We start from the raw sequence: 24,550 nt of genomic DNA on the forward strand, positions 1-24,550 counted from the left end.
TTTTCACAGGACTGCATATAGTTGTACTTTTTTAAGCATGACTGTATGTATTTTACAAAATACTTTTTCTGCAGCTAAAGATTATAAAAGATCCCTCTGATTAATGTGTTTTATCAGTTTCTAGCTGGATACCAGTGACCATTATGAAAGTACAATTTGAACATTGCATTTTTTTCCTTTTGCTTCTTCGACATCATTTATTTTAATATGTTAAAATGCCACCACAGTCGTTTAGCTGAAACTGTCATCTCAGCAAATGCTTCATTAGAGGTTTCAACTCACTGACTGTGCTCCACCATAACAGCACTGTAGTGTGACTCTTGGGATTGTCTGTTTTTCAAATAGTCCTACTGATGATCTCAGTAGGACTATTTGAAAAACATGTTTCTCACCATGTTATGAGATATTAAAAAAAAATCACAGTGACAAGATCATAGCATATGGTCTGTAGGAAACCATGTCCCGTGAGCTTTGACCATTGTTAGACATTTTCACCATTAATTGTGTGTATCTGTGAAAAAGGAAAAATTACAGTTAACTGTCAGTTTTCTGTGTATTGTGTATTTGTGTGTGAGAAAGCGAAGAACAGCACGGAAAAGCATTGTAATTCTCAAAGAGAAGAATTCTGGAAAGTCATCACTGCTGAATCAGAGCAACACAGAGAATACTAATACTGAATGAATCACACTACTTAATTTTGCTAAAAATACTTGTCCATGAGCAGTTAATGGTCAAAGGGACAACAGTCTGCTTTAGTTCATTCTGATAGGTGTGTTTCCATCTTTATAGACTAGCTTGACTAATATTATATATTCAGTAAATAATTTGTAATGGCAGAGAAGATTCGATTAAATAAAAAAATGTTTTAATATTACTCTGCTGATAATGTGATTCAGGGTGCAGTCATTTGCTTTTTTTATTTTTATTTTTTTTACATTTATTTGTGTCAAATAAATATACAGTCAGTTTATCAGTTCTAAAATATTAGTCTAATATTAATACCAAAAATGTGACCTCGTGTCAGAGCTTTGCTTAGAAACAGTGGAGCCGTTGCTTTGGTCTTTGGGATGTGAAGCTTTTCCAGCACCATTATCTGTATATAAATGTATACGAATGCTTTTCAGTTATCCAGGCAATAAAGTTCTGAAGCTAGAAGTTTTTCCAAAAATATTAGAAATACATACATGTGATTCTCAGTTAGATGCAGCTTTTTTGTGGGTTTTAAGACTTTTATTACAAAATCAAAAGATCCTGTACATTAAGCATAGTATAATCATCATTCTTCTATATAACGCTATTCAGTAAGATTTAAAATTATTACTCTTATTGATACAGATCTAAATAAATATCATAAATATGTGTAAGACTGAGCCAAACTGGCCCCGCTGATAGTTATATTCACAGAATACAGTCTGCAGAGCATCTCAAGGGGAGCCAGTCAGCTCTTGGTTTGGGTGCGTGCGAGGGATGGAGCGCGGCAAGTATGTCAAGAAAGTAAATAACACTTTCAGCTCTTTCAAGTTGCATGATCCATAAATGTTTTCAGTTTCCCCTGTTGTTGTGAAGTGACAGAAACAGTGCGTCTCCAGAGTGAAGTTTGAAGTTCAAGACGTTACTGCCTCACTTCCTGATAGATGAGTCCACATGGACTGAGCGTCCCACCACACCTCCAGTGTGGGCTCTGGAGAAATGTGGAGTTTCCAGACTGGTTAACAGAGGTTACTATCAGAGCATGTCATGCCAAGGGAATGGAGACAGTGCCATTTGCGCGACTGCGGCTTCGAGTGTGGGTGCTGGAGTCTGTGAGCTCCTCGCCGTGGTCCTCTGACTTTTTGTCCGCAATGGTGGCCAAGAAACGCAGAGTGACTGAGTCCCATTCCTCTGGTAGCAGCATGAGCAGGAAGCCCAGGCAGATGATGCAGGTGGCAGCCAGTCGCACCACACTGAAGATCACCTCATGTTTCAAAAGATCTACAGCTAGAGTGAGAGGGGAATAAATATGGGTGGGAACAAAAGAGGGAGCCAGAGAGCAGAATGGGGATAGAGAGTGTGAAGGATGAGAGAGAAACACAATCAAATCGAGATTAATTACATAAAGTAAGATAAACCACAGGACAGTGCGGCTGTAGGGGGATTAGTGTAACAAATGCAGCTTATAATCAGCACAAGCAATCCACTTTATCCTCTGTGTCTTTGTGGTCTGGAGCCCTGGGACAGGTTCCCGTAACCCACTGACCTTCATACAGACCATTAAGGAAAAGAACTCGTCTGCAGGCATTTGTGTTGCCTTGGGAATCTGATCCTCCCTTAGCAAGAGGATGGTTGCAGGATCTGTGGAGGCACACTGATGATTGGGTTTCCGGGACAAAAGAGGCAGACTTGCTGTGTAATCTGTTTGCTACAGTGGCCCTAAATGCTGACCTCTCAATACAGCGCCACAGTATGTGTGGCCGTTTACTCCATTTTTTACAATCATATTATTTTACATCAAAATGATCAGTGAATGGCAGATAATAGAAACCTTACCTGCATTTCCCGGCACACTGAGCAGTGTCCCTATAGAGATCAGAATGGGGTAAGTCAGTACCACACCAACATGGACCAGGATGTTGAACACTGCAAAAGAAACAGAAGACTCTGTGAAGGTTCTCAGTCATCCAGGTCATCGTTGTCTAAGGAGCTTGGAAAGAAAAGCGTCTGGACTTCTTTAAGTTGCTTGAAGACGTTTCACCTCTCATCCGAGAAGCTTCTTCAGTTCTAAGAGTCAAATGGTGGGCATAAATCTGGGACTGTCCACCACTGACTCTAAGAACCGAAGAAGCTTCTCGGATGAGAGGTGAAACGTCTCATCTGGGAACCCATTAGCTTAGTTATCTGACCTAGCCACTGGGGATGGCGGCCAATATTTTGTAGCTTATGGTCTTGCCAGGTTATCTGGAAAGTGGATAATGGAACACTTCCTTCCACTCACCATTATTTATGAATACACATATATTTCAAAAAGCGAATAAAAAGCTAAATTGTTGTCAGTCGATAGCTAACGTTCCATTACTGGGGCTAAAAGCAGACAACAAACGGAAAGTGGAAAATTTCCGATACTTAAAATAATGCCCTTTGCCTACAGATCCTGTATTCAGACAATATAAACATCATATCCACCGAGTGACTGATGGTAACTATAAGAAATGAATCCCTATAGTTATACTAAAAGCCTTAAAATGATCCAAAATGGTTTGTACATGTGGATGAAACCATCCGGTGTATATGCACTCTCACCCAGCCACAGTCCTGCCAGTCCACACATGTATCCCCACGGCAGTGAGGAGAGTGAGCCCCAGTGCTCTACCCTGGTGAAATACAGGATGAGGGGCACACAGGAGATGAAGATGAGGTTGAAAAAGCCCATGGTGGAAAGAAAATGAGCCACTTCTCCAAGGTTGGCGCTGCCTAGGAACATCTTGAACAGCACCTGGATGGTGAGAAAACAAAGAGTTGACACGATGCAATCAAAAATCAAGCATAGCTCAGACTGGAACGGGCTTATGAGGAAGTCTGACCTTATAAAGAGCTGAAGTTGAGGCTGAGCCCACAGCCAATGCCACACCCACAAAGGAATCACCGTGGAAACCGTCAGCATAAGCCATCATGACAATACCTGTGATGGCCATTATGGCAGCCACAATCTGCACATAGACACATAGATGACACATTTTGAAGTAGTAAAAGCTTGTGTTAAACAGGTAATAAACAATCTCCTTCTTGTTTTCATACAGACCCGAACACCCATGAACCGGTCCTTGAGGACAATCCATGAGAGGAGAAAAACAAAAGCTTTGTGGCAACAGTAGAGGGCAGAGACATCAGTGGCGGTCAATTTCTTCAAGGCTAAGAGGTACAGGTAGTTGGTCAGTGTCCACAGGATTGAGAAGGGTGCTGTCCTCTTTACAAAAAGCTTGAGAGTCATTCCATCCTCCCCAAAGAGCTTGCTGCACTCCCTGTTAGAGAAAAACACCAGTAAAGTCTTCTGAATGGAAATGCTTCATTGTTTGGAAGACTGTGTTTAGAGAATGGACATGATGGTTGTTTGGCTCTCACAGGCTTGAGGGTGGTTTAATACTGGTTCCAACTCACCAGAGGTAAAATGATAATAGATCGGAACCTCCTCAGATATCACACTTGGCTTCTTAAAACTTCTTAAATGAGGTTTACCTGAATTTCTGGATGGGGGTCTGCTTCTCCCGTGTGGTGACGACATGTCCCGAGTAGTAGATGGGGAAGATGAGGATGTTCCAGTTGCTGCTGAACCAGGAGATGAAGAAGGGACAGGAGAATGACTGGAAGGTCAGCTTCACCACCTGAGTGGTACCCACCCAGGAGGAGGAAACACACAGCACCATCAGCAAACCACCCAGCACCTTCAGAGCCGTGTTGGCGCACGTATGGAAGGACTGGCTCTCCATACTGGTCTCACTTCCTGGTGTCTCTGCGTGAGATTCCGAGCCATCCTCTCCTGATGAGAGTCAAGAAGGGGGGAGAAAAATTAAAGGAAATCCACAGCTAGCATCAGATTTCATCTGAATAATTTTGATTAGTATAATGAGTTTAAACTTAACAACTTTTGTATTTTTTGCACCACTATATATAGACTTCAGTGCTGCCTGCATTGTGGCTTCCTGTCTGGGTTCCAGCACATGAGCTTCATCGATCAGTCGTCCTTAGTGATCACTGCCTCAGTTTGCCTTTCTTGCTGTGGTGGCACAATTGAGGCTCCGTTTAAAATGCATCGGGTTAACACGGTGCACGCTGCACATGCCATAAATAGCTTGGTTGCCTCATGATGCAGCATGTACTGTACTCCCTTTGTAGCCAGATGTGCACAGAAACCGGATGCCCAGAGAGAAAAAGTAAACCTAACCACATGACAGTCAACATGAAAGTCAGGCCAACCTTGGTGCTCATGGGACACTGTTCTTGTATCGCTGCTGTGAAAAGGAATTTACTGGAACTTTACTGGAACATCCAAATTGCAAAGGTTAAATGATACGTATGTCCCAGTGCCTTTATGGACGATCAGAGAAAGCAAAGTGGGATGTGTGTGAGCTCAGATCTGTTCTTTACCTCTCAACAGTGTGATCAATTTACACCAGGGCAGGAATAAAAGATGACATGTGCTGGCTGTTTGCTAGCTCAGCACCTAAAGCTCTGCCATTTCCGCCACAGACACCAGAGCCCTGCAAACACACTAGAACGTGTAGCAGTAGTAGCTCTCCTCTTCACAACACAGGGGTGCTCATTATTGCATGCGATAGTCTTCTGTTTGTTATCTGCAAAAAGACCTCAGCAGGATGTCAAGCAATGGGAGCACAAGTCAGTGACGTGTACTGGAAATGGATTGTACCAACAAGTGCAGTAAATAATCATTTCTTACATCAAAAGAAGCTGTAACACAGTGTGTGAAGAGCAAACTCTTTGATCAAACAGCCATTTTATCAGTAGGACAGCTGGTAGAAGTTTAGTTTTTGTAAAGTTCCTTATGTGATCAGATGCCAGTATGTGTTTTAAAATCCATTCCTTCTTTTTACAGGATGCAAACAGAGGAAAACGTCACCAAACTTTGAAAGTAAGTTGATGAGTAACTTCATAAAACAATCAAAAGTCTTGCCAAACGTGGTATATATCCTTTATAAGTGCATGAGATCATCGCCGGCACTCAGTGGCTGAAAAACTGCCCAAGAGATTATAAAATTGCAGATTGGACACAGTCATTACTGGCAGCCGTCTTCAATCAGTTCAAGGATAGAAGTAAAAAAATAAGAACATAAAAATGCTCCTTTGCAATTAAAAGTCCTGCATTTAAGATCGTATCAGTGTATTATCCTCTACATGTACTTAGCATCACATGAAAGGAGGCACTCTGAAGAAAATTGGTTTCCCTAAACTGAGTATCAGTATCAACTTTTGCATTAGTGATACATCAGTGCATTTTAACTTAACTTTATATGCATTATACTTTGTGTTCCTTTAAAGATTTTAGTTCACTGCAGAAAAAGATGCTAAATGGGGTTAGAAAGAAGAAAAAAACATGTTTTTCAATGCTCAGTACACTAAAACACAAAGTAATGATTTAAAGTAAAATGTAACTATAATAAATAAAAGAAAAATATATGCTAGTCAAATTTCATTTGACCTGGTTCCATTAAATTTAACATTTCAAATTGTAAAATTTAGATGTAATCAAATTAATTAAAGTCAGAATTAGGGAACAAATATTTTTTTGAGTGTAGTAGTCTCTAGGCAGGCTAGCTGTGCTTTAGGGTACAGGTAATGGGGAAGTTAACAAATATATATTTTTTATAGTAATACAGTTTTATTCCAGTCTGGGCCTCAAACAATTATTTAGATGAAACCAAATGAGTGTTTTAAAAGAAAAAAAGCATTCCTCATTATAGACAAATAACTTGTTTTTCAACTGCAAAGCACCAGTGAGCTTTCTAGTTAATGTATTGGTGTAAAAAAACAAACAAAAAAACTGTGGAATGAGGCATATTACAAATTTAGCATAAAATGGAAACACCCGAGTAAAGTAGCTCCAATAAAGCTCACGTGAATGTATTTTCCAACACTGCATTGCTGCAGCACTGACCGTCTGTCCACGGTGCAGAGTGGAAAATTCTTCAATGACCACTTACACTTTGAAGGCTTTTACGAGCCTTCAAAGTGCAAAAGAAAAATATTATTTAGCACCCAACAATTCAAAAGTAATAATGAGTTCAACCCCCACCACAAAAAACGCTCGCGGGAGAACAGCACTTAAACTGTTTCTATTCAGGGGATGTGTTAAAGGCAAAAAGCTCACCGTCGATACAGTTTCTGCAGGATCATCGAGGGATTTCATTTAATTGCATTCTGTCACAGCAAGGGTTCTTAATCAAACTAATGAACCTGGTGGTTGCTAAGTGGAAAAAACTGAGATCCGATATTTCTGCAATAGAGAAGCAGCTCTTTTATTTATTTTAATTTTTTTTTTTTTTTTACTTTAGGTCTGTTTTTCTTCATCCACACAGCAGGATGGTTTGTGTTTCACAGCACCGACAAAACCTAAAGCTTTTAGTGTCAGATGCAAGCTTTTCTGTCCTGAGGTAAAAGCCACAACAGGCTCATCTGATGCCAAGACGCAGTAATATTATAACTCTACTATTCCCCTGTCTCATAAAAGTTGCTCCCATTGCCAAAATTGTATTCTCATAGCAGACAGTATTATTGCTGACAAATATTGGTGGTAAAATTTTGCAAAGGAAACAATAATCTCTGCTAAACACAGGCTGACAACACAGTACTGCAGGAGTGAAGGTAAATTCAGTCCAACTCAGGGCAAGTTTTATGAAAAGCTCAAATTTAAGGTTAGTAGTGTTAAGGTATCTGTATGTCCATGATGAATAATTAGTTACTTAGTGCTGGGGTGGTTTTTTTTTTTTTTTTTTTTAAGTGAGTGATGATCAGTTTTGGTGCTTTGGTAGGTAAAATGTGATTGGATAAAAGAATGAATACATGCACAAATATTAAAATCTACAAGTCAGGATAAAATGAACAGTGTGTTAAATGTAACCCAAGAAAAGCTAATTTCCTCATGTCAAAGAAGCATCCACTGCAGTGATACTCGGGATAAAAAAGTGTAATATTTTGAGGTTTTTTATAGTTTTATAGGTTAAATGCACAGTAGCTTATATCGGTTCAGACATGGAGTCAGAGTATTTGGAAGTGCTAGAACACTTCATTGCAGAAAACCCAGTGCTGCATAGCATCAGTCACCACCGGCACCCATTTATCCATTCATCGTGATGCAGTATGCTTCTGGAACCTCACATTTTAATCCATTTTCTCCTTTATCGCCACCACTAATGTTGCACGGCAGTGATTGATGGAGGCCCGTTGAATCCAATAAGAGGCTCATAGTCTTGTCTGCAGTTTTTAGCCAGCTTAGCTCAGGTCAAAACGCATTAAGTCTTTATCCAAATTAGGCCTGAAGATGAGACATGGATATCATGATGCTGATGAAAAGTTGATTAGTGGCATCACAGTAATCTCTGTTAACAGAGTTAAAGGTGGGGGGCTAAAATGTTTAATCAGATGAGGGGGAACAACAACAGGCTTTACACACTCCATTACCATTACACTGCTACCAGGAGGCTGAAATAAAAGAAAACATTTTTTTTACAGTATTCAAATTCAAACAGTTTTTAGATCCAAAGGCTGCTCTCATGTAAATGGAGCAGGATATAATTTGGAAACGTCCATATTTATTAAAATCTCAATATTTCCTATGAAGACTTATAGACTCTACATGGCACTTTGGTGTATTTGATGCCTTGTAGGAAACAAAATGTCACTCGTGACCCTGAAAATAAAAGTTAAGTACTTTGTCGTATCTTATTTTTCTATTTACACACACAATGCATACAGTATACTCCAGTACAGTATAAATGGCATCTTGTGTCTCTTTGGAGCTTTCAGTTTACCTTCAGAGTTAGGGCAGGTCAGGACCTGAGTGCTGTATGAGCTGAGAGGAGCCACTCGGGCTGAGTGCTTCTTCATCCTCCACTGGGGGCACCACACACTGTCCTCCCCTGGAAGTAGTGTGTATTTGAGTTTAGAAGTGTTGCTTGGCTGCTGCTGCAAGCTCAGCAGCTCCTTCAGCTCGCTCCGTGCATCCTCAGACTCCCGACTCCTCCGCTTTTTCTTCACACTCTTGACTGCCTCCTCCTCCTCTTCCTAGGTCTCTGTCAAATCTTTAGTCTCCTTCCAGGACTCAAGTCCTGACTCTCTGTTCCTCTCTAGCCCAGCACGTCTGTATAGTGCCACAGCTCAGTGGTGATAGCGAAGTGGAAGTGTAGCGAAGTGGAGACCCTACAGTTGCTCTATCATGCCGTGATCCAGCTCTGCCAGTGTCTCCAAGGGAGACTGAGCTTCAAGTGTGTGTGGCATGGTGCAATCACTCCCCTCATCTCTTTCTATCCTCCCCCTCCTCTTTTCGTGTCTGTCTCACTCACTTTTCCCTCCTCTTCCTTTGCTCCGCAAATCAGCAGCTTTGTTTGGAAGGTAACCAAGCAGCTCAGGCAAATTTATGCTGTGCTAGCTGTGCCCCCTCTTTTCCTCCTCCCCTCTCTTTTCTACCTGACAAGGCTCTCCTTACTTTTTCCATCTCTCTCTCTCTTTAATCTCCCCCCCTGTACAAACTCTTGCCCTCTGTCTTGCAATGCCTCTCTCTTTCCTTGGCACCTCTCCTGCTCTTGACTACCCCTTGAGAGTCATATTATTAGTAGAGCTCTCTCCGTCTTGTTGCCTCAAACCCTGACACATTAGTCAATTGAACGACGATATGAAAAAGGCAAAAACCATGTGCATACTACAAAAGAATACATGACAATCCCAGGCATTTAAATCCTGTTGTGCACAGAGGTCATCTTAGTTCTCTCAGAGGGAAAATAGGCCTTTTTACCCACATAATCCATACTCCACTACTATATGTTTGCATTTTATTATTGCACGGTACTCACGCGTTATTTCCATATTCTACAATCTGAATCTGAGTTATTTAAAGCAGAATACATTACGAGTTAGTAAAACAATCACTTACAGTGTTCTGTATCTGTTTACTTAAATGAAGAATCACACTGGTTATCTGTTGCTGACTTGGATGGAAGTCAAGAGCTCCCCTGTTATTCTTATAATTTCATGCACGTAAGAAATCAGGTTAAGCAAAGCAGAGGTACTTCCCCTCTGTGTCGTTCCATTGTACCAAATTTACTTGAAGGCAGAAGGTAAGAAAAGACTCTACATAACACATAGATCACCAAGATACGGTGGGCCGGAGAGGTCAAACGCATTACAACGTAAGAAAAGGCCAGCAAGTACAGAAACTCTACAAAAACACACAAAACAAGTTGAAGAAAACAAAGGAGAAATGGAAAAGAAAATGTACGAATCACAACAGAAGTGTGTTTTGTGTATTATATGAATCACATTTTTCTCCCTTACAACACAAATGAATCCACAGCGTCTTTTAAGTGCGTCTCAGTGCGATCCTTTCCGTGTTTTGGTTTCTGTCACTTCAGAAGCTTCTCAGTTTGTATTATGTTTGACCTCTCAGGGCCACCTTACCAAGAAAATGAAAACACTTTCCTACAAGTCAGTCCTAATTTTAAAAATTCAACAAATGTCCATTTATGATAAATCACTGTAGTGTGGTTCTTTAAAAAAAATCCATAATCACTGTAAGCACTTTTGATAAGAATTTATTTATTTATGCAGAAATTTCTGTGGATGTTAGCTGTTTATTTATTTATTATATGCTGGTACTTTAACGAAGGATTTTAATATTTTATCCGTCACTGCTGCACAGTCAAGGGAAACCCTCATCAGCAGCTATGTTGATGATCGGAATAGCGTTTGTGAGTCAGGCTCAGGATTATAGTTGGTCAGGAGTTTCCATTTCAAGGAAAGCCATGCAGTTATTCAATCTGATGCTGTGGTTTATCTACCTGAAGATTTAATGGACCTAAATATCACTCTGGCCTCTACGTCAACAACATATCAGTGCCAAAGTATATGCGGTCAGACACATGAGGCGATGCAGCCAGTAATAAATATTACTATGAAATCTTACAGTAAAATCTGAATTGGAGAAGCAAGACCAGGAGCAATGTGACCTGAGAAACAGGAAACAGGGGAACCACTCAGTACAGTAACTGCAATGTGATTTTTGCCTAAGTTGGCTGGCTGTGAATACTGAAAGCTATTTGCAGCATGTCTGCTCCAGGATTTCTGTTAACGTCTGCCTCCCGTTTCAAATGCTGATCAGCCAAAGATCTGGCAAAGCTACAAAGGGCATAACAGATCAGAGTATTTGTTGTGCATTCTTCAGGCTGCGAGAGAATAGAAAACAGCACAGTTATTGTTTGGCTGTTTCTTGCAAGTGACAAAAAGACACTGAAAATTTGGGGCCACGTTCCAGTAACATTATGGTAATTCATCTGTTAGAGTTCAACACTTTGAAAAAAGCACTTCTCTACTTTCAGTTTTAGGATGACGTTGTGATGCAGGCACATTTATTCCCTGGGGTCACCCAGTTACAGAATGAGTGTAACAAGAATACTAATGCTTTAAATTATGCAACCAGAATCAGCATTGTTTTAAAATGTTTGCACATTTAATGTGTGACAAGCAGGACTGAATACGTAATCCAGGGACAAGCTGGAGGGTTAAATGTAAAAATAGACCTGCTGATGAGAGGAGCCAACACCTAGACACTGAGGGGACAGAGGAGCGACCCAGTCAGCAAATCCTGGGATTCGAATCAGTATCGGATTAAGAGAAATACCTCTTGTCACAGTTCAATCTCAAATATTGGACTAACAACTCTAAGTTTTAAGAAGATTATTGCTTTCTCTATCCTGCGTTACTATACTGTTCGGCCTACATCTAACTTTGGATGCTTTCTTTTTTGTTACTGCTGAGAGGAAAGTTACTGATCATTCATTCCCATCAGACCTTTACAACATATCTGCATTTTATTCTACAATTCAAGCAAACCATACATGAACTTCAATCATTCAATAACTCTCTAACTAAGAAAGAAAGACAGAAAAAATTCTAATAATAATCCCTTTTTAGAGTAGCTAATAAAATGGAAAGTGTGTCTATATAACAAAATGGTCTGCAAGCATAACTGATCAAAGCACAGTATACCACAGCATCCTCCCTCTTTACCTCCATAGCAACACAGTCTCCTGTGCACACTGACGCACTCGACCCATTCAAGCTCTTTTGTCATTCAGATTAACTAATGCTCGACAGTTTGCAGTAGACGGGTCTTTGTCTTTAGCACCTCTCTGTTACTCATCACATCTCAACAAGGTCCGGGAGCAAAGACGACGAGCACAGGGCGCTAATTTTAGCTGAAAAGCCTTTGAACAAATTTCAGGTGTGTATCCAGACACGGTACCTCAACAACTCAACCCAAGGTACTGAGAACATTTGAAGATGAGGACATCTAGTGGTAAATATGATTGGCTGCATTACAGGTGGGACAGGAACACGGGGAAAAAAACTCTTAAAGAGACAATTTTCTCCAAGCCTTAAAGGGTTGAGTCACTCACATTTCTGCACTACGCAGTCAAAGTTATGGTGATTTTTTTATATTAAAACAATAACAAAGTACATTTTAAAATATCAACATCAGTGTGTGTTAAACTAGGCCCAGTTAGCATTCACAATTAATAGGATTTGTCCTTCTGAGCCAACTGAACAAAGTGGTAAAAAAATGGTAAATGGCCTGTATTTGTATAGCGCTTTACTTAGTCCCTGTGGACCCCAAAGCGTCAAAGCAAGGATATGGCTATTACTGTGAGTTTAGTGGGTTCAGTCTGTTACTGTGGGAACTATTTATTTTTTGTCTACACAGACCTACACTCAATTGGTTTGGTTTTGTTCGTTTTTTGTTGGGGTCTTTTTGCTTTGTTTTATTATATTTTGTTGTTCTCATTTCATGTAGACATTGAAAACCTACACAAGTGTTAATGTTCTTCTATGTTAAGCAAGTTGAGCTTGTTTGTAAGTAAATGTCACCCCCCTCCCACACACACACACACACACACACACACACACACACACACACACACACACACACACACACACACACACACACACACACAAAACAGACACCCAGACCCATGCTGCTTTCTTCTTTTGTTTGTGCTCTATCACTAAATCCAATAACCAAGTAAAATGCACCGACATCCCATACCTGTGGTGTATGGCCATTTGACTGTGGAAACTTTGGGTACGCCTGATTAATAACACCACAGATACTGACTTTACTAAGTAGATCAGTTTGGGAATTTAATAACACTTTAATAAAATATGGCTTGGTCATTATTTCTGGGGTTTGTTTTGTTGGTCCAGTTCACAAACAAATAATCCCACTGACTTTCTAAAAATGATGGAAACATTTTTACAAAGATTTATTGATGTGATTAGATTTACAGACCACAAGAGGGCAATGTTTGGCTGCAGCTCATACCTCAGTGTAGCAGCAATGCACGCACACACACATACTCTCTTCCCATATTATGTAATGTTACTTTGCATGACAGCAGTTGGCTGTAATGTATATGCTCCTTTATTTCTTACTGATCACTCAAAGGGCTTTTACACTACAGCCATTAACCCGCTCACACAGTGACAGACGCATCCAGAGCAGCTGGGGTTCAAGTGTCTTTGTGGGCGATAATCTCTGCAATAGCCCCAAGATACTTGCAAAACAAAGTTCCTAACCATAAATTGCTGAGGTGAGCTAAAAAAAAAATCTTTCTTTTTTTTTTTCTTCAATTTTATCACCTGAAATGGGCTGCAATACTACAACATCGAGTGTACAGTCGCACAAGAATAGGTCAGCACTTCTGTAACTCTCATGGAGAAATATTGCACCCATTACTCCCAGGTTAGTTCTGTGCTTTTGCAGGAGCATTGAGGACTAACAGCACTCCAGGAGTCATTCAGGCAAAGCTCATATCCCATTCGTTGGCCTGGCTATAAATAGCACAGAGTGAGCAGGCATGGGAACGGGACGGTCCAAAATAAGTATGTGCACATACAGAATGTTTGAGGAAGAAAAGGGATATTCATCTAGTGTGAACACTGTCTGATTTTAAAGCACACTCACAGGCATGTATAGATTCACAATCATCATCTGTCTTCTTTCCTTATGTTTCTAGACTTTGTCTGTGGACAGAAGTAGACATAAAAACACACTGCTCTGTGATAAATGGTTGCCTTTCCTGCCCTTCCTCCATATAATTTCCTTCTGAGTGCTCAGGTGTGCCCCTGCTTTACTGTGACGCCTGCAGTGAAAAAGATATAGGTCCAGTACTGAGTGGGACTTCAACTACAAGTACCTGCAATTTCTCTTGCACTGTACCTATTTACCCAGCGGGGAGCGCACACGCACTACACACTTTTTCTAAATTACCACCTCAAAAAAGACACCCAGCAAATTACAGCAATGTTTTCCAGGAGGTGCTGGGGAAGCATTTGCCTCACACACCATTGTTCTGTTAGAATTTACTTTCCTTTTATTTTCTCATTAAAAAATTGATTCCGTTACAGCTTCTCACTGGAGCACGCGTTCATAGCTGTGCAACCATGTAAGTAGCGGATCAAGAGATATTGCACCTTGCTTGTTTAGAAAAGCATTTACTTTTTCCCTCTCAGATTCTGTCACTGCATGCAGCCATTGTGTCATGACTGTACTGTATGCATTAGAGTCCGGACCTTGTCTCCAAATGTGGTCCACAATTCCCCTCAGAGGCATCTTCTAATTCAACACAGATGGCAAGTGGCAATACGAACAAACTGGCAACAAGATCTTACTAAATATATCATTACGCCATAGGCTTGGCAGGACAGGCCTTCTGTTCTATTTAGGTGCTCCTTTGTCTTGTCCTTTATGGAAAATGATACTCACCAGCTTGAGGGACATGTGATTCAAAGTGTAAACAAACCACAGTACTTGAGTGCAATGCTTTCAGGCAGCAAGACGCAGCAAAGAAAGAGAAGAAGAATTAGCAGGATGATGATGTGCAAATAAAATTTTGTCAGATTAGCAGCTACGTGTTTAAGAGCTGTAAACACAGGAAAAACACTGACAAGCTGCACTGGAGAGCACCTTGTATGGACTTTCATTCATTTGATTGATAGATGGAAAAAAACAGGGGAAACGGATTTATCTAAAAAATGGGAAATGTCTTTCAGGTCAAAAAAAACCTTCTGACTGATCTTTTATAACCTTGGTACGGCTCTTGCAATCCACACCTGCTCCCTATATTTCAAATAATATCACAGACAGCACCCCATCTTTCATTTTCACAAGTACAGAATATTATAGACGATAGAATAACAGACTCAAGGCTGCAAAAACTGGAAACCAGAGCCTCACCAGATACTGATCTTCATTATTGTTTAATTTGATGATTATTTTTTGTTTTTCTTTTTTTCTTCTTCTTTTTTTTTTGCAGAAATAGATGATGAATAATTTAGCCTGTGTTGTCAGAAAATAATGAAAATGCCTACTGTTCTTCATGTTGGCATTTTTATTTAAAAATAGCTAAAACAATCTTTCAATAATCAGAAAAAAAAACTCTTTTTACTGGCCAATCAGTAATCAGCAACAGCACCTTATCATCTCAGCCTTCTGCGATATACATCGGAATATTTGCACTATTTAAAAACTAGAAGTAAATATCAATGATGCCAGTGCTACTTCAAGCTTCTAAAATACAAAATACTTTATTTATTAGAGCCAGTCATTCAGGACTGGTTACATAACTCTGGTGCTGTATCAGAAGCCTCTGAACTGTTCAATCTGTCTTCAATTGAAAGTTTGGACTGCTCCTGATTAATCAGGTGTTCTTTCAATAGATTAATCCACACATCGTTTTCCTGCATGTGTATTTAAGTCAGGAATTTATGTTTGAACTTTTATGTAGCAGCCAGAGGGAGATGTTAGGGAGCCGCTGTTGCGTGCCCAATTTAATTGAGGTTAAGGGTCTCAGCATCTGAATGTCAAGACACTCACATGATGACCAGCTGCATTTTGGGGAATTTGTTTAACGGGAAAAAAATCCCTTTAAAAGAGAAACGACATAAAATCGTAGTGGTTAGGCCAATTATGCAACACAAAGGTGAATCTGTGCCTGTGCTTTAGGCCTTGTCAAATCCTCCTCCTCTCACCTCACTTCATTACTATAGAGCCATTTATGATAGCACTGATTGGCTTTTCAAAGAGCTTAGTGCTTTTCTCCCCACTTTTCTCTCTCATAATCCCGCTGCCAATGGCAACACTCGAACAAAACCGGAGGGCAAGTTTTCTAAAGATCATCCCCGAACAAAGTGCACCATCAGCTCTCTTCTCCAATCACAGCCATTGTCTCAATGTCAGCAAATTCAGAGCAATGCCTGACACAAATCAAAACCTCTTTGACAAGAAGAAAATTATAGAGAAGCTTAGCTAACACATACACGCACTGCTGTATTTGAAGCATGCCAGGAGATAGCTGGTAATATTCCCATCCATCACAGGAGAAGCTGTGAGATTTTGAATAAACAATTGATTGGGAGTGACTGTTCACAGCCTTCGCCAATGTGGGGAATGTGAGCGCTCGATAGCTGGCAACCTTAGAGTACAGTTCAAGCAGTCACTTAACTGCATGGCTCTTTGCTGTGTAACTGCATTGTCTCGCAGCGCTACATTTGGTTCGTATGCCTCTCTCTGCCCCCTTACCCCCACCTCCCCCTCACTAACAGAGATGGACGGGCCAGCTCATCACCCACCCTCCAGCTGACAGTGGCAGAGATGGACACTCTGCTGCTCCTTAACAGCCACAATTAAAATCCAGTTTTCATTAACCAATTTTGCACAAGGCCTAATTAGAATTTAAAAGATTTGGCAATTGTACACTGTTTCTTCCAAACACCGAATTACAAGCATTTTTGCTTTTGGCAGCTATAACATGCTTTGATAGGCAGCACCGTTTTCCCACAGTCTTTAATTTACGCAGTATCACACTTGCCTAATAAATGCGTGAACCTGTCACATCAACGAATGACTACACCAGACTACTTTCTTTTTCTTTTTTTTCTTTTTCTTTTTTGGCATCTTTTCACTCACTTCTATGACTGGAGTATCCCGGGTTGTAGCCGTAGTAGCCGGTGATCCTCAGAATCCGGTCCTCAATGTCGTGCAGTCCGTTGGCTGTCGCTTTGGGGCTGCTGTCCGTGAAGACAGCGCAGCTGCCATCGGTCGGCGTCGACTTGCCCGGCAAGTGTGTGCTCTTCAGGGGCTCCAGCCGAATACAAGGCTGGTCTCCACTCTCAAAAACAGTCTCGGTGCTCATCATTGTAGGTCTGAGCGGGAGGAGATGAGATGAGACCGGGGACGAGCCTTGATAACCATGCGAGAGACCTCCGGGGCTGCATCAACAATTAGCAGCATGAGGAAGGCATCCAGACCCACATCCACATTCCTTCAGTGATGCTCTCGGACGCAGAGCAAGGTTATCAAACTCAAGCAGCCTGGCAGCCGTGAAACACCAGGGGGCGTGTCACTACTATCACATGCGTTTTTATGCGTGTTTAATAAAACAAGAGACGGCAAACTTGGCTGCGATCAGCGATGAAGAGCAGAGTCCGCTTATAGCAGTATCTATAAAATGAAATAAAAAAGCAACGTGGTTAAAATAATCAGTAAAACGAGTTTTCAGTAATTAGTTACTCTAATGCGTTTTTTTTTTTATTTCATGATATCTCTATAATATACCGTATTGCATCGGTCATTTCAGTTTAATGAAACAGCTAAATTGTATTTTTCAATTATTTGGGGGTAGTGGATCTTCTGACTTCCCCTTGGTATCGCTGTTATATTTCAGTTGATGGCTGGCATGCGCTTTTGTTTCCTTCTCTTCTCCTTCGTCTCTTTATCGAGTTCTACTGAAGAAAGAAGGGGCTTTATTTTAGGAATATAAAAAATCAATCGGTCTACAGCTGGGTGCCGGGGGACACATCAGACAGAAACTGATTAAATAAATCGTAACTTCTCGTTTAACCCAGCACAAAAATATCTTTTAAGGGCCCACAGCAGTGAGACAAACCTGTGCCAAACACACACGCATGTTTTATTAACAACAAACACAAAAGTCAGTGAGAGGTCCAGGATTAGTCCACAAATAACAGAGAGCCAGAGGGGGTAGTGAATACGTGCTGAAAATAGAGCGTCAAAAATAAACTGCTTGTGGTCTTTTAAATGTGTGTTATTTTTCTTATTGTCAGCCTTTGTGTAAAATGTTTTTCTTTTAGTGTAAAAGCTCACAGATTATGAAGTTTGTGCACACTGCTGCTCACCATAGCCAGTCAAGTTTTTTTCTTACAATTTTCAAGCGCTTATTATGAATTTTATTCTAAGGTAAACCCCCAGAACAATCTCTTTTCCTCAGCTGGCCACAGGTTCTTGTGCTGGCTCAGGAAAGCTCCACTTGACTGGATCTCCCAGCTTGCAGATACTTGGGGAAAAAAAACATTCAGAAAACTGGGCTCCAAATCCAGTAACACAAGATGCAGTATTTCAGTGTCTCTGCGATACGCCTCTTTTCCAAGTCCTCCCCTCTCTGTGTGAAATCGATTCCCAGTGTGTGGAGAATTTGTGCCCCTGTTGGCATTGTTGTGCAGACACATGCTGGGGTTTATGATGCCCTTGGACGGCAGAAGTGCTTCCTCCCCCTGTCTTACTTACTAAACCAATCTCCACCTCATGTTCTTTTGTTTCAGTTTGTTTGCACTCCAAAGCACTTATCTCACACATTCAGTTCATGGACAGCTTTGTGGCTACAACAATGAAATGCCAATGCCCAGAAACTTTCTCCTTGCCTTTTTGTGAGAATTGCTAATTTATTATTGGACACTTTCTTACAAGTCTGTGCAGCTCAATCCAAAAAAAGTTTAAAAAAAGTTTTCTTCATGTGTCTACTTTTGTTACATTACTGTATAGTTTATGCAATACAATATCTAAACGGCTACAGTAGCAAATTTTGCATTAGTTTGTGCCCTTTCATGTCTGAGGTGCTCGTCAGAGTTACTATTTTCTGTCAGCTGTTAATGCATGAAGAAGAGTTCAGCTCAGGGGGAAAATTGCTCTCTGACAGCAGCAAGCTTATTAAAAGTCTTTGCAGCTATAACCCACATTAAGAAAGCAGTTTATGCATGAACTGTTACAATGCAAGGCCTGGCATTTTGGATTTTAAATGCTCGTGCTCTGTGTTTTATGAAAGTGTCATCGCAAAGTGATCTCTAAAGAAATCACTCCATCCTTGAAGCAATATCTTAAAAGCTATTATGAAAAGATGATCCTCGTATCAACTTTAATAGGATTTCTAATTGTCCCCCAGCAATGAGGCTGACCTCAATCTCAGACAACGTGATTATCATTCAGAGCATCTCCCTGATGTGAATCCTCAGTGCATGATAAATTACTGTCTCACCTTCCTTTCCTTCCACCTCTAGTGTGGGAGAATATGTGAGAGAGCCCGAGTCTAAAACTCAGATTGTCTTATTAATCAAATCTTCAAATGTTTCTCACTTTTTGGTGTGCCGGAGAGTTTTTCATCTGTTAATATACAACAACAGCATGTACAACCGGTGTGTGCAAAGAGCACAATATTTGATGTTGAGAGCTGAGAACATCAATCAAATGACAGTTTAGCTATAATAGCACTCTAATGGCTCCCTGACTCTTCTCCTCTGTGCTTGTGGTAGGCAGTCTACCACACAATATAATCCTTTACCTAAGTGGAATAAAAGGACACACCGAGGAGACAATATGTCCCATGTGACTTCATCCCAGACCAACCCCATCACACCAGCACCTCCCACAGAGGCTCAGCAAGTCACCTTAGAGATCAGTGACTGACTCCCCAGCCACCTGCTGTATAAATATTCAATGCGCACTAAAGATAAACCCGGCTCGTGCACGGAGAAAGAAAAAGAGGGCCGTTCAACAGAAGAGGAGGGTTAGAATTTCAATATAGTTAGTCCAGCTGTGATTGGAAGGCATGTTGGCCTGAAAAGGTCATATTTAAAAGCTTGGTAAACGTTCAATAACTTTCTCAATTGGAGAGAAACTGGAATGTAAATGCAGCGAGAAATGAATATTCATACCAGAGCCAGTTTTTCAGATTGAAAAATCACATATTCAGACATTGAGATAGTTCTCTTCCAACTACAGAAACTATCCTGTTGCACAACAACAGTGCTTAAGATGAAATATCGTTATGTCCTTTGAAGCCTCACATGACCTTTCTTTGTTGTCTCCATGCAAAGAAAAACACTTGCGTCTCACAGAGCACTCTCCGGCCTATAGGATTTCCTCTTCCACCTCCTCTGTCTTCAGCCACAAAAGTTGATTTGTGTCGAGAGGACAATTGGCAAGAGAGAGTCTGCTTGCTCTCACTTAACGATGCCAGTCAGTGTATAAACAAAGTATGCAACGACCACGCTGCATTTTTAAAAATAAACGATCCACAGAGCCTATCCTCTTCCTCGTGCTAATCCACTCCAAGACACGGTAAACATGCTTTTAGTGGAAAAGGGCATCTTGTCACACATTTCACTCATTTTTGAATAATCAGAAGCCTCTGCAGAATTATTTACTCGAAGGAGAAAACAACATAAATCAAAACGCTCCAGAGAGCAAAAAATAATACGTTAGTGCTAACTCCAGTTCACACATTGCTGCGTTCTCCCACTATACATCAGACTTCAGTAAATGCAAAAAAGGTACGTTCACCCTGCAGGCAGCTCCCTCTGGTGTTGAAAACAGGACCAGTGTGACAATTTAACTGTGACAAGACAGAGTGTAATTAGTGCCTCAAGTCACTGTCTGTCACATTGACTCAGTATAACGTCTGAAATATGACGCTTTCATCAACAGTTGTCTTGTTATCCACATCACTGAAGGTCACTGTCTCCATATGTGGCTATGACTTGTAAAACATGTACACATGGTTTATTGTTGCCTGACAGAGGACGCTGGAAGTGCGTCACTGAAAGAGTCAGCAAAATGGATATCACAATACGTCTTTAAGCATGTGGACTCGTACACGAGAAAGCACGTAACCCTTGACCTTTGTCCTGTCGTTAAAGGACGATCAATAAACAATCCATACAAGGTTGAATTTTGCAGTGAGCATTTGCATGTCATTAGAAGAAGCTGTCAATAAGAGGATAAGAAGTGTTTTTGCATTTGTTCATTAGATTCTCTTTAGGTGTACTGGATGTATTTAATGCATAGCAAGATATATTGTTAGATGAAGAAACATGTTTACTTGTATTTACAAGGCTGGGTTGGAAAACTACATTTTAATATCAAAATGATAAATATATATTTTTTAAAAAAAACTCCTTTAAGAATTGGATGAAATGGTTTCTTTCCATTAAGCCACACTGTTTGTCAAGTTAAGAAGCTGACTGGACCAAATCTTTAAATCTTGATAAAGTTCATCTTTGAAATATATTAAAAGCGTAGAACTATGCAGCACATTAGGGTACAGCTCTATAGCCGAGGTAAAATATCACAATAGTGCCACAACCACAATTTCTCATTCACATCTATGCATCCTTTATGTTATGTCATACATTTAATCATGTAACTGTAGAGCAGCTCTTGGAGGCAGCCGCTGTAGATTTATGGCCTCTGGTGGTAACAAAGTTAAATCCCTCAGTGTAGCTTTTCTGCATGCTCCATCCCTTTGCACTGCAGGCAGGATGATGGATTAGGCCTCCGGTGTGAGGAGGGGGCTGAGGAGCAAAGGCTGGATGACAACAGCAGCGATGGGGACATTTAGCATGATTGACCAGGCGGGATTGTGAGTAATGGTCACACTGATATTAGCTTAGGGGTCTGCCTCACTCTCACACGCTCTGAATTTTGATGATTTCAGGGTGTTTATTACAGCAGATGCTGTTCAACAGATTGCAGATTTGCCGATCTCTATTTCAACAGCACCACGGGGGTTTTGACGGAGACACATCTGTACAGGAAAATGAGTTTTCAGTTTTAATAGAAAATTCTGTAATGCACATACAAATTGACAGTTGAAAATGGCTCAGGCTGCATACACTACAGGACCAGGGTTATGTTAAATTCCACACAAAGGGCATGGCAATTAGTTCAGTACTGGCTCAGCCATTTCATTCAAAAGTGTGAATGAGGGCTTCACCAAGGTGCTCCACAAGGTCAACCTACTTAGCAACTGCTGCACGCTACAACAGAGGTCACCTTGCCAGTGCATCTGACTTTTTTGTTTTGCAGTATGTACATTTTCATGTGGATTAAAAAAAAAAGTTTGTTCAAGAGCCTTTGAAGAATATCGAGGTCTTTCAGTTTTAGAAAGTTTTCAGCCCCAGAAGCACAAAGTTAGATAAGCTGCAACTCGACAGCCAGTCGATGAGGACTTAAGCTTCAATCTATTGAAGCAGAGCTCGATGAACTCTTGGTCAGACTTGCTTTTGTGTGTGGTTAACCTCCATTTTCAGCACTACATAAACTCAGTTGTTGACTATCGACAGGTTTGTCTCTCTCCTGCTCCATAGGCAGATTTTTGGTCGCACTGAACTCTGAGCTCATTAATTACATCAAGTATTAGACAAGACGGACAAGACTCTGATCCAACAAAAGCACACAAGGTGAATAAAGACATGGTGCATGAAGCTCTCGTTGTTGTTTCCTTTGGCAGGTATGAAGAGCGAAATAGTGGAGAGTGTGGCTCAAATCATCCTCTCCAAGAAGCCTTAGGGAGGATGAAGCTGTAGCTCCTAGTGTATTCATTGTCATATATTAAAATGGGGTTATTTATGGTTTCTCGCCAATACAAAAAAAGTGTCACTGGGAAGTGTTAGTCAGAAAACACCACCTAAATAATGCATAAAGACAGCCTTTTTCAGGATATAACCAAAAGTACACAGCTTAAATTAAGGGTGATAAAAGAGCTGATGAAGATATATTTTTTCTCTTTCTGCAGAGTGACAGAAATATTGCAGTTCATGCTCATTTTATAGAGTCTCACATTCAGAATCCATGTTTTTTCATCGAGATAGCTGATTCAGCTGCCCTGTGCTAACTTATATTGTTAAGGGAACAATGGGAACAATGCTACCTGCACTTAGTTTTTTGGTTTTTATGTACAAATGTAACAGCAGGATCATAATTCAACTCCAGTTCTAAGCTTATTTCATACAATGTCCGCCTTTAATTTACCCAGGGGCATATTCATTTTTTACAAGTAGCTTATTTTTTGGCTAGAAGGGAGCTAAAGATGCACATCTGCACTGTATTGCCAATGCTGTGGGCCCCTTAAATATTGATCATCCACTCTGACCCTATGCACCCTTGAGCATCATCCCCCATAAGAGCCCTTATCCCTCAAAGACCCACATTGATTAAACCATTTAGGCCATCAAGCTGTGTAGGTGCAGGGTCACACTCTGTCTCAAGGCCACTGTCTCAGCAAGAGGAGTCTACAGGGAATTGATGCTCACTGATAACTAAGTCCCTGAGGAGTTTTTTGAAACAGGAAATGCTCCCAAATGATGCCTCATGTTGATGAAACTCTTGATAAATGACTTGTTTTGGCTATGTACTATGCTATTTCATCAACACTACCATGCACACTTGGGATTCAGTATGTAAACTCACACTGAAGCTCTTTCTTCTAGTGTGCAAATTGGAAAGTTATTGTTGATTTTGGGGGGAAAATAATTATTTAAAAAAATCCTTTTTAACTGTCCTCTTATGAAAAGCTACAGTGAAATGCATGACGAAAGGAAACAAAATCACAGCAGCACTTGTTTCCTGTTTGCTTCACATTTATCCTTACAAGTCAAAAAGAGTGAGCATGTGGAGTGTAATCGATCTTGGATCCCAAATTTAAGCAGGACTTTAATAGACTATATTTTGTGTAAATCCTTTTCTTTCTTTTTACAAAACCTGAATGTTAAATAGTATGAGATGATACAGAGTTGCTATAACTTAAAGTCTTAGTGCTTTAACTGCAGATTAAGCTGCAGGTCTGTATGGCAAAGATATTTACTAAATATGTACAGATTTATTTGCTTTGATTTACATCTGCCTTTAAACTAACTGCAATCACTTTGACTGATGAATCTAGTCTAGTCTATTTACATATATTGTCTTAAAAAAATTCCCCAAACTATTTTTGAAAGCATCATACTCCGTCTGTCTTATACAGCTCTTGATTTTGAGTGCGATATTGGTGCTATACATATCCAAACAGCCTCATATAAAAACATGCGGTTTACAACCATTTTACTGCTGTTACTAGAGTGCCACCCTCTGGTCATCCTGCCAACAACACAACTGTGATGAGACACGAGAGAGGTTTTTTTCAGATGCTGAAAATCACTCAGTTGTGTCTATTTAGGCTTTGATGTGATTTTGCATCTATTATGGATAGAGCATGAGGCTGTAGCAGTGCTACAAACAGCACATTACATACAGATATCACTTGCATGATAATCCTTCAAGTAAGTCGATGAAAAACTGTATGTTTTACTTCTTTAATTAATCTTTATAGATTTAATGTATGTATATTTATGTATAATCTGATGGGATCCCGTACAGCCACCAGAAGGATGTAAGAATTGTTTTGTTGTCCACAATCAAAAGCAGCAGCTACTAATGAGGAGGTCCCGCTGCCACGCCGTCTTTTACACATATTAAATTTTAGTCGTTTTCACTTCTGTTACATTTTCCAAGATGACACTCTGATTTTCATATGAAAAGGGAGGCACTGCAAACAGAGGAACCACGCCGAGCACAAAATTATCTTGTCTCTCTCTCGCCATTTATGTGTAGTATTGTTATTATTTATGAACATCTTTTGTTTGGAATCTAAGAAGGGGAAAAAAGTACTTCAAAAGCATAAGCGCC

At 40.4% G+C, this 24,550-nt stretch overlaps 1 protein-coding gene across 2 annotated transcripts; it reads right to left on the minus strand.

Moving 5' to 3' along the window:
* Positions 1-1,735: 1,735 nt before the first annotated feature.
* Positions 1,736-16,952, minus strand: slc35f4 (solute carrier family 35 member F4). 2 transcript variants are annotated; one of them, XM_085343207.1, is made up of 8 exons: positions 16,724-16,952; positions 15,640-15,642; positions 4,210-4,510; positions 3,776-3,995; positions 3,558-3,683; positions 3,277-3,469; positions 2,527-2,616; positions 1,736-1,977 (listed from the first exon to the last, which is right to left on the minus strand). In XM_085343207.1, exons 1-8 carry the CDS (start codon positions 16,950-16,952, stop codon positions 1,736-1,738), a joined length of 1,404 nt encoding a protein of 467 aa, XP_085199333.1. The 2 variants fall into 2 exon arrangements, with proteins under 2 accessions (XP_085199333.1, XP_085199334.1); XM_085343208.1 differs by lacking the exon at positions 15,640-15,642.
* Positions 16,953-24,550: the final 7,598 nt, after the last annotated feature.

The sequence above is a fragment of the Diplotaxodon limnothrissa genome, linkage group LG19, assembly GCF_057381915.1.
Source record: "Diplotaxodon limnothrissa isolate DT_005_m linkage group LG19, D_limnothrissa_male_GT1.1, whole genome shotgun sequence".
Lineage (NCBI taxonomy): Eukaryota > Metazoa > Chordata > Actinopteri > Cichliformes > Cichlidae > Diplotaxodon > Diplotaxodon limnothrissa.